The sequence below is a fragment of the Aotus nancymaae genome, unplaced genomic scaffold, assembly GCF_030222135.1.
Source record: "Aotus nancymaae isolate 86718 unplaced genomic scaffold, 86718_ANA_hifiasm-v0.15.2.pri h1tg000040l, whole genome shotgun sequence".
Taxonomy (NCBI): Eukaryota; Metazoa; Chordata; class Mammalia; order Primates; family Aotidae; genus Aotus; species Aotus nancymaae.
In genome coordinates, this window is record NW_026988454.1 from 10392431 (window position 1) to 10408870 (window position 16440).

The 16440-nt window shown below is 46.5% G+C and overlaps 1 protein-coding gene across 5 annotated transcripts in view; it reads right to left on the minus strand.

Moving 5' to 3' along the window:
* Positions 1-16440, minus strand: part of ZDHHC14 (zinc finger DHHC-type palmitoyltransferase 14) — a 301992-nt gene that overhangs the window by 134870 nt on the left and 150682 nt on the right. For 4 of the 5 annotated variants that reach the window (XM_012451643.3, XM_064360514.1, XM_012451639.3 and 1 more), the window contains exon 2: positions 2219-2379. In XM_012451643.3, the coding sequence (XP_012307066.1) occupies positions 2219-2379 (161 nt within the window). Of the gene's footprint in view, positions 1-2218; positions 2380-3427; positions 3479-16440 lie in introns of all 5 variants that reach the window. The other variant, XM_064360515.1, reaches the window with a different exon arrangement.

Below are 16440 nucleotides of genomic sequence, written 5' to 3' on the forward strand. Positions count from 1 at the left end.
TGGATATGCCACATATTGATCATCAGTTCATCCTGCGATGGACATCTGGGTTGTTAGGTATCATGCAGCTAAGAATATTCATATACAAGTCTTTGTGTGGACATATGTTTTTATCTCTTGAATATATGCCTAGGAGTGGAATTGCTGGGTCATACAGTAATTGTGTTTAGCTTTTGGAGAATTTTGAGAAACTGCTTTCCAAAGCGGATGTACCGTTTTACATTCCCACCAGCTTCTCCACATCCTCACCAGCATTTGTCATTGTCAGTCTTTTTGATTAGTGCCATCCTAGTGGGTATGAAGTGGCATCTCACTGTGTTTTTTTTTTTTTGAGATGGATTCTTGCTCTGTTGCCCAGGCTGGAGTGCAGTGGCATGATCTTGGCTCACTGCAACCTCCTCCTCCTGGGTTCAAGTGATTCTCCTGCCTCAGCCTCCCAGGTAGCTGAGACTACAGGCTTGCACTACCACACCCAGCCGATTTTTGTATTTTTAGTAGAGACAGAGTTTTGCCATGTTGGCCAGGCTGGTCTCAAACTTCTGACCTCAAGTGATCCTCCTGTCTTGGCCTCCCAAAGTGCTGGGATCACAGGCATGAGCCACTGCGTTCCGCCTTATCCACTTTGTAAGAAAGGCAGAAAGCCTGTTCCTAATCATGCTGATTTTGCAGATGCGCCCGCACTAAGCTGGAAACGGGGATCACGGCAGGAAACTGCATCAGCCCCATGTGGGAGCTGGGCCCTTGCACTGAGATTATCAAGTTACCTGCTCAGGTAATGTAGGCATAAACCACAGAGTTTTGAAGGACATTAGCTTGACTTTCCTCTCTCTCCCCAGTGATGTGAGAAGCTGGAAAGAAAATGTTCTGAAACCTGGACACCTGGGTTCTAGGCTCCAGCTCTGCCACCTTCACCCATTTAAGCCCCTCTTGGGGGCTTAGTTTCCTTATTTGTAAAATGGGTGTAATAATAAAGTTTTCCTTACAAGGTGGCGTAGATGTGAAAAAACACAGTGATGGCCATGGATGGGCCTGACAAATGATGAACGTGCTATAGAATGTGGGTCTCAAAACTATGCACTAGCATGTCTGTCTTGGAATCCCACAATGCAGGGGCTAAGAAAGAGACTGTCCGCCCACTGCTGCTTCTTCCTCCCCCTCTTTCCTACCTCAGGACACAAGACAGCTGCGGTCTAGCAGACGACACCACACACTCCACACACTCCCATTTCACTGTTCCCTTCCCAGGCAGCAGGGATGAAGGATGAAGGCAGATGTCAAGAGAAGGGCAAAGCTGTGCTTTAGTGCTTGGGGAATGGGAGGACCAGAATAGGCACTTTTTAGCAAGATCCACAGCTCTATCTTCTAACACTGTAGACAGGGAGCTCCCTCCAGCTTTAGTGGAGGCTGCAAAGGAAAGTCCATAGAATAGGAAGAATTCTGGGAGAGAAATATATCTGCCAAGTGTAAACTTATGTTCACACCAAGTCATCACAGCCCCTCTGCTGTGCTTGTGAAATTTACCAAGGCACCACAGCAAAGCTACACATTCACCATTACAAACTTTTAAGAGCAAAAAAAAGCTCTCTTTTTAATTAAAAAAAAAAAAAACTTTAAAACTTTGTTGTGTAAGGGATTAGGATCTGTTTTAATATCTTCGAAATGGGTTGTAATAAACTTTTTAGTATGGGTTTTAATATCTAAGCAAAAATAAAGCTATTTATCTCAATACATATCACAGATACATGCTTATTATACTTAAATAAAGGAAATTCTCAATCCTAGGCTGGATAAACAAGAACACAGTCTAAGATGTAACTTTTCTAGATTTATATCACGGAAACTGGTCATGCTCCAATGCCTGCAAAAGGGAAAAAGAGCAGCAACCTACAACTCTAGATCTTCCGGGATGAATCCTGCTTAGCAGAACAGAAGTGAACACTTGGGTTTCAAAGAAACATCAGAAGCAGAGCTCACAGGCAATGCTTTGCTCTTGTGGGCCAGGAGTCCTGCCTCCAGGGCACCTGTCCCTCCAGCCTTATGTCCCACCTCCTCTGCAGGTCATCCTGCCCCCATAGTGAACTAAGGAATGCTGACTTCCAGCCTCCTTCCTTCCTTCCCAGCGTCAGCCCCTCCTGCATGGCCCTCGGCCTGCCTTCCCCACTGTGGCTGGGCCTCGGGAGGGAAGTGACCAGAGGCCAGGGCAGACCTTCACTGTTACCTATTTGCCTTTCCAGGTCAGCGGCTTCATCAGGCGTGGCCCGTGGGAGGACTCCGGGGTCGCTGAAGCTGGTGCGGAGCAGGGTCCCCATCACAAAGAAGAACAGGATGCCAGCGACTGCAGGGATGGCAGGGGTGATTTTCACCGCCAGGTACGGACAGCTACCAACAGGATGGACAGGCCGGGGAGAAGGGGAAGAGAGGAAATACAATGTCAGGAATCAACAGTAAGCAGTCTTCATTTTCTAAGAAGCCAAAAGCTTATTTGGAGGAGAGAAATTGATTTCCACTAAAAAATTCATCCCTTTTTATCGCTGTGAAAGATTTATGTTTGGGGAGTTCTGCAGTCCTCTCTTACAGACAGTTGAACCCCCGCTCCCTAGCACAACAGCCCAAGCCCTCTGCTCTCACAGGAAGATGCTGGCAGAAGAATGAAAATTAGTCTGGCTTGTATAATCAGCCTAAGACACACAGAGCTTGTATAAATATACACATGTCCTCTGAGCTGTAAACACAGTTCGTGAGTCTATGAGATGCCCCCACCCTCCCCTGGAATTACGTAATAGAAGAAGACACCAATTTAGAATGATCTTCATGAGAGCCGGCCTTTCGCACTTGGGTCAAACGACATAAGGACTTTCAGCCCCGCACCAAATGCTGAGGACTGTACACCCACTTTCAAAGGGCAAGAAACCAATTTTCTGTGTTTTGGTGGTAATCTATTCCCAAGTGAATGAGCTATAGAAACGGACTTGCAGGCAAGTTTCTGAAGACGATTTAAGGGATTTCAGCAGCTGCAATAGAATCATCTCGTGCTTTTCCAGAGGGCATCTGAGCTACCAACGGACAAACGGGGCCCAGCTCTTAATTCAATCTCTTCACTGTTGTCAGTCTGACAAGCTGATGTGAAGCAGGGGTTGTTGTGAGTCAGGGAGAGGTGCCACTGGGACAGACTAAACGCTACACGAGGCCAGCCTCGGAAGCAGCGTCTGACATTTGGCCTCTGATCCGGGTATTCCGGAGCCTGGGCGGTTCTTGCCATGGCTCCTTGATGCAGTCAGATGCCTGGGCCTAAGTGAAGGATGGGATCTGCAGGGACCACAGTCAGTCCACTGTCACCACATTAAATAACATCATGCAGATTGGGGAACGTGACGTGGAATCGTGGAATGAGAGCATTTAGCATGGAAAGCAATGCTAGATGACCCACCTCATCAGAAGATGCTATTCCAGGCCCTCAAGACGAAACAGAAATGGGGAGCTGGAGAAGAAAGCATTGCAAAGCTCAGCTCTGCTCAAGACTCGGAAGCAGACAGGGATCTTGGTCATGATGCCCTGGGAACCAGCACCCCACTGCTGTGCAGGTCTCGATGGGTGGCAAAGGGATGCTGGCACGAGTGTGAGACTTGAGAGCCACAAGTCGTGATCCCCTTTGCTGAGACAAGTGATACAACATTAGCATGCCAGCCTTCAAGGGGCCTGCAGACGTAGACACAGCTTCCTGGAACCATTGCTGACGTTGACAATGTGCACCGTGGTTGTGCAAGAGCTTCCTAGTAGGAGGAGATGTACACCGAAGTATTTAGAAATCAAGTGTCATGATGCATGCAGCTTACTCCCAAACAGTTCAGAAGAAATACCGTCTAGACAGAGCAAATGGGATAAAGTATTAGCAGTACCTGCATCTGGGTTAAGGGTGAATGCACGCTCTTTGTACTACTCTCATTCTTGCTACTTTTCTGTAAGTTTGAAATTATTTAAAAAGTTAAAAAAAGAAACACAGTCTATATTAAAGGCATGAAATTACCCTGGTATGAAATAATAGGGGTGTGTGTGTGTATACATATATAGCACATATATATATGCTATATATATATAAACCCTGAATACATATAATTTTAGTCAAAAATAATCTACTTTAGTGGAATTTTTTTTGTTACAAAATGGTTAGGGAAAAGAGCAACTGTGTAGAAGAGAATTTTCCAGAAAAAAATTCACAATTCAACATGGTTTGAACAATGGCAGTGAAGAAAAGAAGCCCAGGTTTTCCCCCTTTTTGAAGATTAACAAATTTGAATAAGATGTTGGCACAGCAAAGCCAGCTTCAGCAAGGGCCCAGCTGGACGATGTGAACCAGACAGACCTGGTTAGGAGACAGTGTTCCACCTCAGGTGTTGACAGCTGTGATTTGACTCTACGGAGCTTCTCCAAGGATGGCTACTTCTGAATGGCCAGAACTCTCCCGTGAAGGTGACTTCGTGGAGCTTAGGCTTTGGTGTGCTTCTCTTTTCCTTTTCGGGTCTGAAAGGCAGCTCGGTTGACCTCTAAGTCTACTTGCTCAACGGTGCCAAGGCTGCCCCTTGCTCTTACAGCAGGTTCTAGCATGCCTTGCCCTCCACCGCTCCCAGTCCCGAGTGTACTCCCAGCGGGACTGGGATCTTCCACAGCTACCTCACTCCTCCAAGCTGACGCCTCTGTGGCCTCTCATCACCTCCACCCCCCAACCAGGATGTCCCCTGCCACATTCTCACTGCAGAGACAATACATTGTAGATTGTTGTTTGCACTTGAACACACACTGATTTATCAAGAGCCATCCCAGGGAAGGAGAAAAAGGCAAAGTCCAGTTGACACGGGGAGGCCCACTGCCTGCCAGGGTTCTCTCACTGCGCAGTGGGCTGGCGCACGCGGAGGAATCAGGGCATGGATCCGGAACGCAACTGTTTGTGTCTCCCTGGGAACCCTGCTCCTGCTCCTGTCCCTGCTGGAAATCTCAGGCAGGTCTCATGACCTCTCTGATCATACTACGAAGGTAATAGGAAGCCCTTGTCACTTTAAGTAGAAAACAGTGTCATTTAAGTGAATAAAAGAGTAATAATCCCAGTGCATAATAGTAACATCTACCTTGATATGAAGTTAAGTCCTCTCCACTTCCCCAGCCCTCCAGCTGCAGTTTCTGGCCCTTCCATGGTGGAGAAGAAAGCAGGTGGAGTAGAGAGGGAGGCAGGAAAGAGCCTACAGGAAGAGTTCTGCTACAAGGCAACTGCGTGCTCTGGGTCCATCGGATGGTTAAAACCGACTCTGCCTAGACTCGCATTGGCGAGTGCTTTGGAAGCCCTGGGGGAACCGAGGTGCACGGCCCACCTGCATTTTTCTTCCTCCTTCCCTCTTCTTAATAAGCAACAGCCAGCCTTCCCCCAACTCGGGCCTTCCTTCCACCCTGTTTTGCTTTCCAGTCCCTCCTCTCAGAAACCTTCTCTGTCTTCTCTCCCCTGGGGACAGCTGGAACCGTGATCTCTATTTATTTATTTATTATGATTTTTTTTGAGACAGGGTCTCACTCTGTTGCCCAGGCTGGAGTGCAGTGGTATGATCACGGCTCACTGCAGCTTTGAACTCCTGGGGCTCAAGAGATTCTCCCAGCTCAGCCTCCTGAGTAGCTGGGACTACAGTCCTTCACTACCACCCCTGGCTAACTTTTTGTGTGTTTTGCAGAGACAGGGTCTCACTTTGTTGCCTAGGCTGGTCTCAAACTCCTGGGCTGAAGTGATCCTCCTGCCTCGGCCTACCAAAGTGCTGGGATTACAGGCATGAGCCACCATGCCCGGCCTAGAACAGTGATCTCATTCCTACCTACCACGATCCTCCTCCTTCAGTCTGTCCCAACCACCACTGCCAGATCCAATCACACATGTCTCTGCTCAAAAGCCCTCCGTGACCCCACTGTTGCTGCCAAATGAAGCTCAAGCTCTTCCTGGTGTCCAAGTCCCCCCAGTCACCTTTTCTCCCTCTCTCTCACCGCCCCTTCCCGAATTCCAGCAGTGGCCACACCTAACATCTGGGCATCTCAGGCAGGCATGGGCTTTCACCAACCGCCATGCTGCCTGTCCAGCCCAAGTGTCTGGAACACCCACCCCTCCCATTCAGCATGTTGATGCCCCCCAGCTTTCCAGTTGCAGCTCAACACCACTTCCTGAAAAGCCTTGCTAGAGTTTCTGGGCTCACCCCCAAGCAGAGTGATCGCTTCCTTCTCTGAACCCCCACCATGTTTTCCTTTGCTTTTCTCCTTGGGGCACGTGGCTATTCGTGGACATGCTCCATGCACCTCACAAGATTAAAAGTCCTGGAGGGTGAGACTGGACCCTGCTCCTCTTTTTGTCCTTTGTAGCACCTAGTAGGACGCCTCACATGGTGGAAAATACTATCAGGTTTGATAAATATTTGTTGGGTAGCTGAATGAATAGAATCCATTTAGTGAATTCTACTGTAACATCTGAAAGGGGAGGAAAGTCAAGTCTCCCATACCCTCAGCAACCATGGTTCTGCTCTAGGACTTCTCAACTCTTGTCAGCTTGCTAGGTCCAGTAACTTCCTTCAGACAGATGCTAAGGTCCGGTCCCTTCCACAAGGCTCCCTCGGCTGAGAGGAGAGGCTATTCCTGAGCTTGCTGAGCTGAGTGGGCCTCACGTTCACCTTCTGTGGGCATTTGCTAGAACCTCTAAGACTCTCCATGTGCTAAAGTTCTAGCAGATGAAGCCCCATATGTTGGTATAACTCTGTACAATGAATGCTAGGTGCTCTGTGACTGTCCCGTTCCACCAGCCTCTGTGTGTGACAGAGGACAGTGCTGAGTTTGTCCTAGAAATCCTCAGCAACTTCCTTTTAATAAAAGCAGCAGAATTCCCAACCCTAAACAAACAATGAGGTCAGGGCTACTGAGACACCTTCAAACTGCTGCTCAGAAAAAGCAGAGAGCACCTGTAGTCCTTGTGACAAGGCAATAAGCAGACCCTGCCCACGACTGTGAATGTTGATCTCCTGAAGGCGGTGAGACCAATGGGACATCTCAGTCGACCCACAGACTGGCATGGCTTCACAGCTGAAGGAAGCGCTGTGCACAGTACGGCAAATTCTTAGCCTGAGCTCAGAGGACTTGAAAATGACTCCTTCATATTTCTGAGTAACTGTGGATGGGATCTCCAATGCTGAGTGCCATCTGTGTTGAGGAAGACTCCATCCCTGAGGGTCTGGATTTGATACAAGATGATGAGGCAGCTGCCAAAGATATAAACACCAAATGGAATCCTATTTCTGTCTCAAGAATTGTGACCTACATACAACTCAGGGCAGTGTAGCAAACAGGCTACAGGCCTCTTAGTCTTCATAAAGCTGAATTGGAAAGTGACAGAGGGAAAAAATAAGAATCTGAAAGCATACGTCTTCATAACATAAAAGAAATTAGCTAATTTAGCACCAGATGCTAAAATGATGAGAAGCCTTTACAGAGCTCTCCCTCCTCCAATCACATACATCAGCGAGAGCTGTTTGATTTTGGATAGGATGATGAATACCTACGCACACACTGTCAATGCATGGTACATATGAGGTACAGAAATTCATTCCAGGTGATAATTAGAAATCATAGCACTGCCAAAAGAGTATATGGAATTTTTCAGTTCTAACAATCTTTTTGAATCTTTAGTAAAAACTGTTTTTGTGCTTTGATGTTTATACATGAAAAGTGGAACTGTTTTCTGGCACCATATTTTCTGAGACCACGCAATCGGTCTATTTGGTCATTAAAAAGATGGACGGATGGAAAGAGAGAGAGATATATAAAATCATTTTAGCATCAAACCGATACTGACATCTCAGAATCAATACTATCATTAATTCTATATTCATGTTTAGAGAATGACTTAAGGTTAGAATTTGACATAAAGCTGATTCCTTGAACAAAACCCCTAAGACTAAATTAATTTCTTAAAAATTTGGATAGGAAATGTGGATTTCATTATTGAGTAGTTAGGTCTGGTCTCTCTGTTTTCCAGAGGACATTCTTTGGGAGAAGATTAACTTTAAAACTAAACAAAACAATATTAACAAGATATAGCAAAGCCATTAAAACCAAGCGCCCTTTGGAACAAGAAGTAGAGAGTCTTTTCCCATATCAAAACTATTCAAGTCCTCTTTTAACGTTTTGTCTATAAATGAATACACATTAACAAAGTTTAATACTAGCTCATGACTCCTGACTATAGCAGATGACCTACATTTGATATTTTTGGTCTGTCCTGTACATATGAAAGCATAAACATGAGAATAACTGTTTATTAGACATAACAATGAGGCATTTTCTATTTATTTATTTATTTATTTGAGATGGAGTCTCGCTCTGTCGTCAGGCTGGAGTGCAGTGGCGCAATCTCGGCTCACTGCAACCTCCACCTCAGCCTCTCGAGTAGCTGGGATTACAGGCACATGCCGCCACACCCATCTAATATTTTTGTATTTTTAGTAGAAACGGGGTTTCATTATGTTGGGCAGGCTAGTCTCGAACTCATAACCTCAGGTGATCTGCCTGCCTTGGCCTCCCAAAGTGCTGGGATTACAGGCAGCCGAGGCATGCATTTATTATTACACAGGAAGAGGAAGTGGCCTTGCTGCATTATTGCCGCACTTCAATTCAGGGAGTTTCTATTTTGCAGAAATCACAAAATAACCTAGCATTTTAAATTTCAGATTCTTGATTGCAAAGCATTTCAATAATAAGTAGTTAAGGCAAACAATCATAAATGAAATAACCTGAGCCAATGACTCACACGTCTGAAATAATAACAGAGTAGCATTGTGAGAAATGGAGGTTTTCAGGGTTGCAATAAAAATGACCCTTTTTCCTTTTCACATGAGTCACTGCAAAACAAATGTACTTTTCACTTACAGGCAGGAACATAAGCCCCATTCATTTTGTGATTTGCTCCTTAATCGCATACTTAGAAATAAGTCTACCGCAACAAGGCAAAGATGAGCACATTACTTGGAGACAAATAGAGAAAAAAGGAGATTCAGAAATCATACCCACTCACAACTCTAGAATAGGAAAAACCAAATAGATGACTTCATAAAACTCTCAAGACTGACATTCCCCTACAAGATCACGATGTCAGGACCCCGTGCCTGGAAAGCCCTTGGTGACTCACTGTGTTAATGACCCCAGATGCACACAGCCAGGAGTCTATGCCTGCCTGTACCAAAGGAGGGAATGTAAATCAGCGAGCCCAGGGACTAACATGGAAAATACAAGCAAAGCAAGCTGGAAGGAAAAGCGCAAACCCAGAAGCACGGAGGTGACGGTGGGGCTCCACGTAGCCATTTGTAGACTACAGAGGTGACATTCAGTTTCATCAAAGCTCAACAGCTCGTTTTTACACCTATCTCTCTGTATACATTTGTCGTGTGAGAACTGAGGCTTTCAGGCTTGCTACGGGAGGAGGAAGGTGAAGGTCACCCTACCAAGGAGAGGAACAGCACTTAGGAAATTTGGGTTTTCCCTGCAGGCCTTCCGGCTAAATGCCGAGTTAGACAGGGACGTCTCTAAATACAGCACAGTCTTGCCTTGAACTTGCAGAGTTCCTGGGTGAGGAGAGGGGCTCCAGGCTCCAAGCACTTCTGTGAACGGAGAGCTGAGGAGGGGAGAAGAGGATAGTGCTCTCTTCCGCCCACCCGTGTGGCCCAAACACCCTCCAAGTGTGTGAGACAGAGTTAGCATCCTTATTCTTTTTTTAAAAAATATATATTTTATTGCATTTTAGGTTTTGGGGTACAGGTGAAGAACATGCAAGATTGTTGCATAGGTACATACATGGCAATGTGGTTTGCTGCCTTCTGCTCCATCACCTGTATCTGGCATTTCTCCCCATTAACTCAGGGCCTCCCAGACCACCCAGACAGATCTACTTATAGATACAGAACCTGGGAATCTGTAGCTTTAAAATACAGGCTTCAAATCACAGCGTGTGAACTGCCCAATTTACCCATCTACCATTGAGAATTTACAAGAGCTTACTAGTGAATATTGTGGTGCATCAACATTTTTGCCAAGTGATTCTGAGTTGCATTTAATATTCCAGGAAGAGGCTGGGAGTGCCTAGAATCCCAGTGCTTTGGGAGGCCGAGGTGGGCAGATTGCTTGAGCTCAGGAGTTTGAGACAGACCAGCCTGGGCAACATGGCAAAACCCCGTCTCTACAAAAAAACACAAAAACTAGCTGGGTGTGGTAGCATGTGTCTGTAGTCCCAACTACTTGGGAGGCTGAAGTGGGAGGCTGGCTTGAGTCTGGGAGGCTGAGGCTGTAGTGAGCCAAGATCATGCCACTGCACTCCAGCCTGGGCAACAGAGCCAGACCCTGTCTCAAACCAAAAAAAAAAGGAAAAGAAAAGAAATAAAACTAAACTCTAGAAGCCAGAGGCTTCTGGGTAGCGTGTGAATCATGGGAAGGAAAACACTGTTTTTCCCCAAAAGTTGCTCTTTAACATCCTAATATTACTTAGGCATGGCAACCATATGTCGCAGATTTCCATTAGAGTCCTGGCTTAGGTGAATGTTTTGTCATTTTCAGACCATGTGTGGCCGCTGAGCTAACTGGCCAAAGTAACTCCATCTTGCTTTCTGTGCATCCTGAAACTGTAAGGCAGTGTCAGGGCAAGCCAGGGCCCTCTCGGGAAAGCTCTCCCTAGAGCTGTTGGTGTGTGTGCTGGGAAGACCTGCACATTCCGAGCGTCCAGGGTAGCGATTTGGGATTTGCCCTGGCACTAAATATCATTTGAAGGTTTAGCTGCCTCTGACCCTGGCTTATATTTGAAGGGTGTCCATTCTGCCTCCATTCTGGAAACTCTGTACGGGAAAGTCATAGCAGGACTTTTGCTCTATTCATAATTCTTGTTTCATCCAATCTAAGGGACCCACATTTTAAGATGTATCATTAAGGGGAAATGTGCCAAATCAGATAATATTCTTTACCCACAAGGGATCTTTATTTCATACTTATTGAAAGAGCTATTATAGACTTAATTAGACACCAATTTAAAAATCATCTATCACTATTGTGCATACATTTAAAACAATGTGAGTGAACTGAATTGGCCACAGTATTCCTAGAACATCTTCGCATGTAGAGCCTGAGGCAGAGGTGTCTGCGTGGGAGGCTTTCCACGCTGCAGCCTCCACAGGCCATCAAAGCACTGCCCGGCTCTTCTGCTTCCCCTCGCCTGCACTCTAGCTCAAGCTAGAGCACGTCCCTCCGCTGCTCAGAACTGAAGCCAGGTACTTGCTGAGGCTACAAAGCCATCTGGCTCCTGTGACCTCTTTGACCTCATCTTCCTCCCTCCTGCTGACCCACTCTACTCTGGGCTTTTGCCTGTGCCTTTCCTCTGCCTGGAACTCCCTCCCTGCAGGGAGCCACAGAGATCCTCCCAGCGTTTGCTCAAATATCACCATCACTGCAGAACCTTCCCAGACTGTGGTGCATAAGCGTACAGCCTCCAAACTGCAGCCCCCTAAGACCAGGCACCCCTTCCACCACCGCCCCCATCCCCTCCAGGTTTTACTTTTCCCATAGCACTTAGCCCCGCTCGGCACACTATTCACATGTGTACTTGCCTGCTTACTGTCTGACCTCTACTTGGAAAAAGCTCCATGCAATGAGGAAGTGTATCTGCCTGGTTCACAGATGTAACCCCCGGTGCCTAGAATTCCGTCTAGCACATAGTCGACCTTCAGTAACTATTTGTTAAATGAAATGAAGAGACATCTAAACAAACAGGATACAAAGTACAGTCGAGATAACCAAATTTGTTTCACACGCATTTATATTCTTAACTAGAAGAATGTGCCCCATTATCTCATTATCCCTGGTGATTTTGTGCACATGTGCCTCTTGGTGGTTTCCAAATTTTCTTGATTAAAGCATGGCTTATTTTTGTAGTAGAAAAATATGTTATTAAAAATAAATGCATAAGTATTTGTTGAACTAAAAAAGAGAATTGACAAAATATTAAAATCTGTGCTTTTAAAAGCTCAACTATCGATAAAGAAGATGCTTGACAATAACGCACTGTTCTCTGTTGGACTGAAACCTCAGCGGGCTGAAGCTCTTGATTTTTGCAAGTTGCCTTACAGAACCTTAATTAGACTGGCTATGTTCCGGGGTATGGAGGATCCTACATGTGAGAATGCAACACCCAGGCTATCTCCCATCTCAGCTCTGGTCTGTGCCCAATTTCTTAGAGGAATGTGACTAGAGAAAGTTCTTCTGTCATCCTTGCAGATTTCTGTCTTTAGCTGGATATTTACAGTACAGTCCAAGGCCACACATGCGGCCCAACTCCCCTCAGTTCCTGCAAGCCCCCTGGAGATCCAGACTCTCAGGTGCTGGTAGAGTCCCTTTTTCTTTCCTTGGGTTAGGGGTGGTGCAGAGATGGCAGGATGGGAAAGGAGGCATTCAGGAACGAGAAAGAGTCAAATGCTACCCAAGTTAAATCTCTTCAACACCAGCAATGTTCGTGGAATTGAACCCAATGCTGGGCAGCTCATCAATGAGCATTGTTTGCCAATGAATTGTTCAACAGAGACTTTTCCAACAAAATGCGAATTAGTTTAATCATTACATGTTCAAGAAAACCTCGTTGGAAGGAAAACTCCCCTGCCTTGTTTCAGACTCAGCACCAGTAAGCCCTTCCTCCCATCCTAAGGCTCTGGGACCATCAGGCTCCCTGCTGGGACATGGCCCAGGGGTGTGGCTGCTGGTGCCACCAAGAGCCCCCCGCTGTGCCTGTGCCTGCTCCTACCCCCCAGCGGCCCCTTTCCCAGTGCTCCCATGGCCAACGGACCTACACTGGGGCTTCCACTGCTCAGCCAGGGTGGGCAGGCAGCGAGCACAGCTTTACCCATGACTGGGGCCTCTGCCAGGGAACTGGCATCCCCACACCCATCCTGCAGAATGAGGCCAGGCCCTCTGGGATGGTCATACTGCACAAAGTCCAGATGTTACTGCTATGAAAAGTGTCTTTGGCATTATGAAGATGAAATAACTCAGGGCCTCTGGGGCAACGGCACATGTGAGTCTTGGGAAGTTTCTCCAGAGCTGGAAGACAAGTCTATGAGTGCTGTGGATGCAAGACATTACTGAGTCTCCTTCACGCCTCCATTCAGGCACTCTGCACACATTCACTGGGCACATGCCACCTGCCAGCACACAGCGCCATGTACTAGGAAAGCAGGATCGAGACCAGACCCTGGCTTCCTGGCTGCTCACGTTCCAGTAGTCGGGGGATGGGGGAAATTAGCACACTTCAAACAAAGAACAAGTGTGGACACACAGGTGCTGAGGAACCAGTTCAGTGGGCTGGGGGTCAGGGGTGCTGGTGAAGCCTTTCTGGGGGGGGTGTCAGGGGCAGGAGTGATAGGAGCGAGACCCGCAGAGAGGAAGGGTGTTGGCAAGGACAGGGAGCCCCAGACCCCCCTGTCCCTAATGTTACCAGGCCTCCCTCGGTCAGTGAACCAAGTGACGGGTCCCTCCCTGGACTGGACTCTGGAATGGCAAGTCCGGGGGTCAGGGGTGCTGTAGGCTTAGTCACTGTGGCATCCCCAGGCCTCACACACTGCCACCCAAGAGGCGCTTGGCAAATATTTTCTGAATTGAACATAGCGGAATCATCAGAGCAGACCCAGGACATCTGGGTCCACGTTTGGGTGGCGAACTGCAAAGTGACGTGTGAGAAGGTCATCATGCGCTTGAAGCAGTGGAAGACACGGCGAGGGACCGGAGCAGACCCCACTTCTGTGTGGTCCAGCCTCTGCTGACAGCGCTCCTCCGGGGTGAAGCTCCCACTCCCAGGGCAGAAAAAGGGCCACCTTCTTCCTTTTGCAAAGGAGGAAGAATTACTGAGTACGTTTGGATTTACAGTGTTCCCTGAGAGCGAAGAGGAATTAAAGACTGCTTTTTAACCTCTCCATCATCATAAACCTCATGGAAGCAGAGGTGAGAAATATCCAGTGGTTCAGACAGAGACACGTGTGAGTGCAGAAGGCTAAGCTCTTTCTCCCATAAACTCACAAAACAATGTTGTTTCCAATAGCAGAGACATCATAATTTGAAAAACAGTACATAATTATTATGCAAAATGGAAACAGGTGCTTTTGACTAGAAAAGAAAAAGGTTACAAGGGTATTTAAGGAGAAAATGGTTCTATTTCCAAAGTGGGGAGAAATAAAATAAAACAAGGTAAACCCTGCGACACCAAGCTGGAGACTATCAGGTGAAGACAGCTTCAAACATGCGTATTTGGTAGAAAAGTGAACAAAATGGAATTCACTGAAAGTCTTTGGATATTGGGTTGCTGTTGGAGGCTGTGGATTCACTTTCCCTTCTCTAAAGGGACAGCACTTAGCATTCATTCACAGATGATTCCTTTTCCTCACCTAAAACAATGCCCATGGTATTATTATCCTTGGCAAAGTGCCTTTGCATTACAACATGGTGACAGTGTTTCTCGGCCCTGATGTTGGGGAGAGCTCCCACCATGTCATTATCCAGCTCAATGAGAAGACAGGGTCAGAACAAACGGATCCAGAGGGAAGATCCATCCCTGCTAGACATATAGATGTGGTCACACGTGATTTTCTTTCTTCTTTTTAGTTCTAGCTAGGCTGTTACTGTTTCATACACATGATTTTCAAAGTAACAGGCAGCCAAATAGTGAGACTGCAGGGAGAAAATGAAAATGCACGTTTTCTGACTGAGTACCAACATTGCAGGCAGTTTCACATGTAACATTTCATATAATGCCCACAAAAATGTACACAGCTAATTGTCTATGACATTGGTATTACAGAGGCCATTTTACAGATGGGGAAACTGAGGTTCATTACTTTGACTAATAAGACTTTAAGAGGTTCATTAATTTGACTGATAAGGCTTATAAGAGGTTCATGAATTTGATTGAGCCAGGTTTAGCTAATACATTTCAGAACCAGAAGTCAGTCAGATGTGGCCGTCTTGAAATCCCATGAGCCCAAGGCACGGTCTCTCAATCACGCCGCAGTGAGGCCTACACTCATACACTTTCTTAGTGGAATATAATAACAGTTGTGCCTTTTTCCCCCTTTTTATAAGGATCTCAGTGATCCTCATTAAATGTACTTAAGAACACAGTGAAACCTGAAACTATTCAGCAGGAAGGTGCCTTGTCCAGTCTGAGGAGAAGACAAGCTTGGGAGTCTTGGGTGACAAAGTCTCTCATTGATGGATTGCCAGCAGTCAGGTGGCAGCCTTAGTGATCGAAGGGCAAGAACATTTCTCTTGGGCTCTGCTTCCCAATTCCAGTTGAAGAATAACTAGCTCCGTGGTTTCTATATAACACAGAAACCATGATTCCCAGGGGCCCTGTCAATCAAGCTTGACACTAAATGGTGATGCCTCCTCCTGTTATTGCAAAATACATGTATGCTAAACAAAGACCGTTCTGGTTAGTGTAAGGCCGGTCGCCTCGCCGGGAGCTCGGACGCACCCCCTCCCTCTCTGGGAGCTCTGACACGCCCACCCCCCTCACACAGCCTAGCCCTCCCTTAAAAAACCCCGCCAAAATGCAAAAGAAGTCTTGTGAATTTACCCAATAGCATTCGAGTCTTTAAATCTACCCCATAGCAGTCAAGTCTTGTAAATCTAACCAATAGCATTCAAACCCTGCCTACCTGCCAATAGCAAGCTTGCCTGCTCCCTATAAAACCCCACGTCTGAGAGGAGTCCATGCGACTTCTCCGGCCCCTCCTGTCGAACCGCAGAACCTCGCCCGGGAGCTGAATAAATTCGCATTGGATCTTCTTGTGCTGGCCTCAGTTTCTTCATTTTAAACTCGGCAAGAACCCAAGGACCCTTACAGTTAGTTTTGCTTGAATACTAGAGGATTCTGACCAGTACAAAGCTAAAGCATAAACTTTGATTTATGAAAAAAAGATAAACTTTCTAAAATTCCCAGTCACACCCCAGGAGTAACTTGCTCCCTGTGAAGAGCGGGCAGGGTTGCAGAGACTCCAGAGGCCTCCACTTCCGGAACATCAGTGTGAAACTCTATCCGTTGCTCCAGTATCCACTCGTATCCAGCAGGAATGGCAAGGAAACTCGGAAGAGTACAGATGGTAGGGACTGTGTAAAACTGGAAGGCTGAGTGTGTCTCCTACACGCTAGGAAGTACAAGGATATACTTTCAATGAAACTCTTTGAACTCATAGGGAGAAAGCTGAAAAATACCGTGTGCTGTTGAAGAATTAATGCCTTACCCACTCCAACCCCTAGTCTTCATCTAATTGTGCTTTTCCAAGTATATTCATCTGTTGCTTAACTTTCATATCATTTCTTTACTTCAGTTTTCTTTAAGTCACATACTTC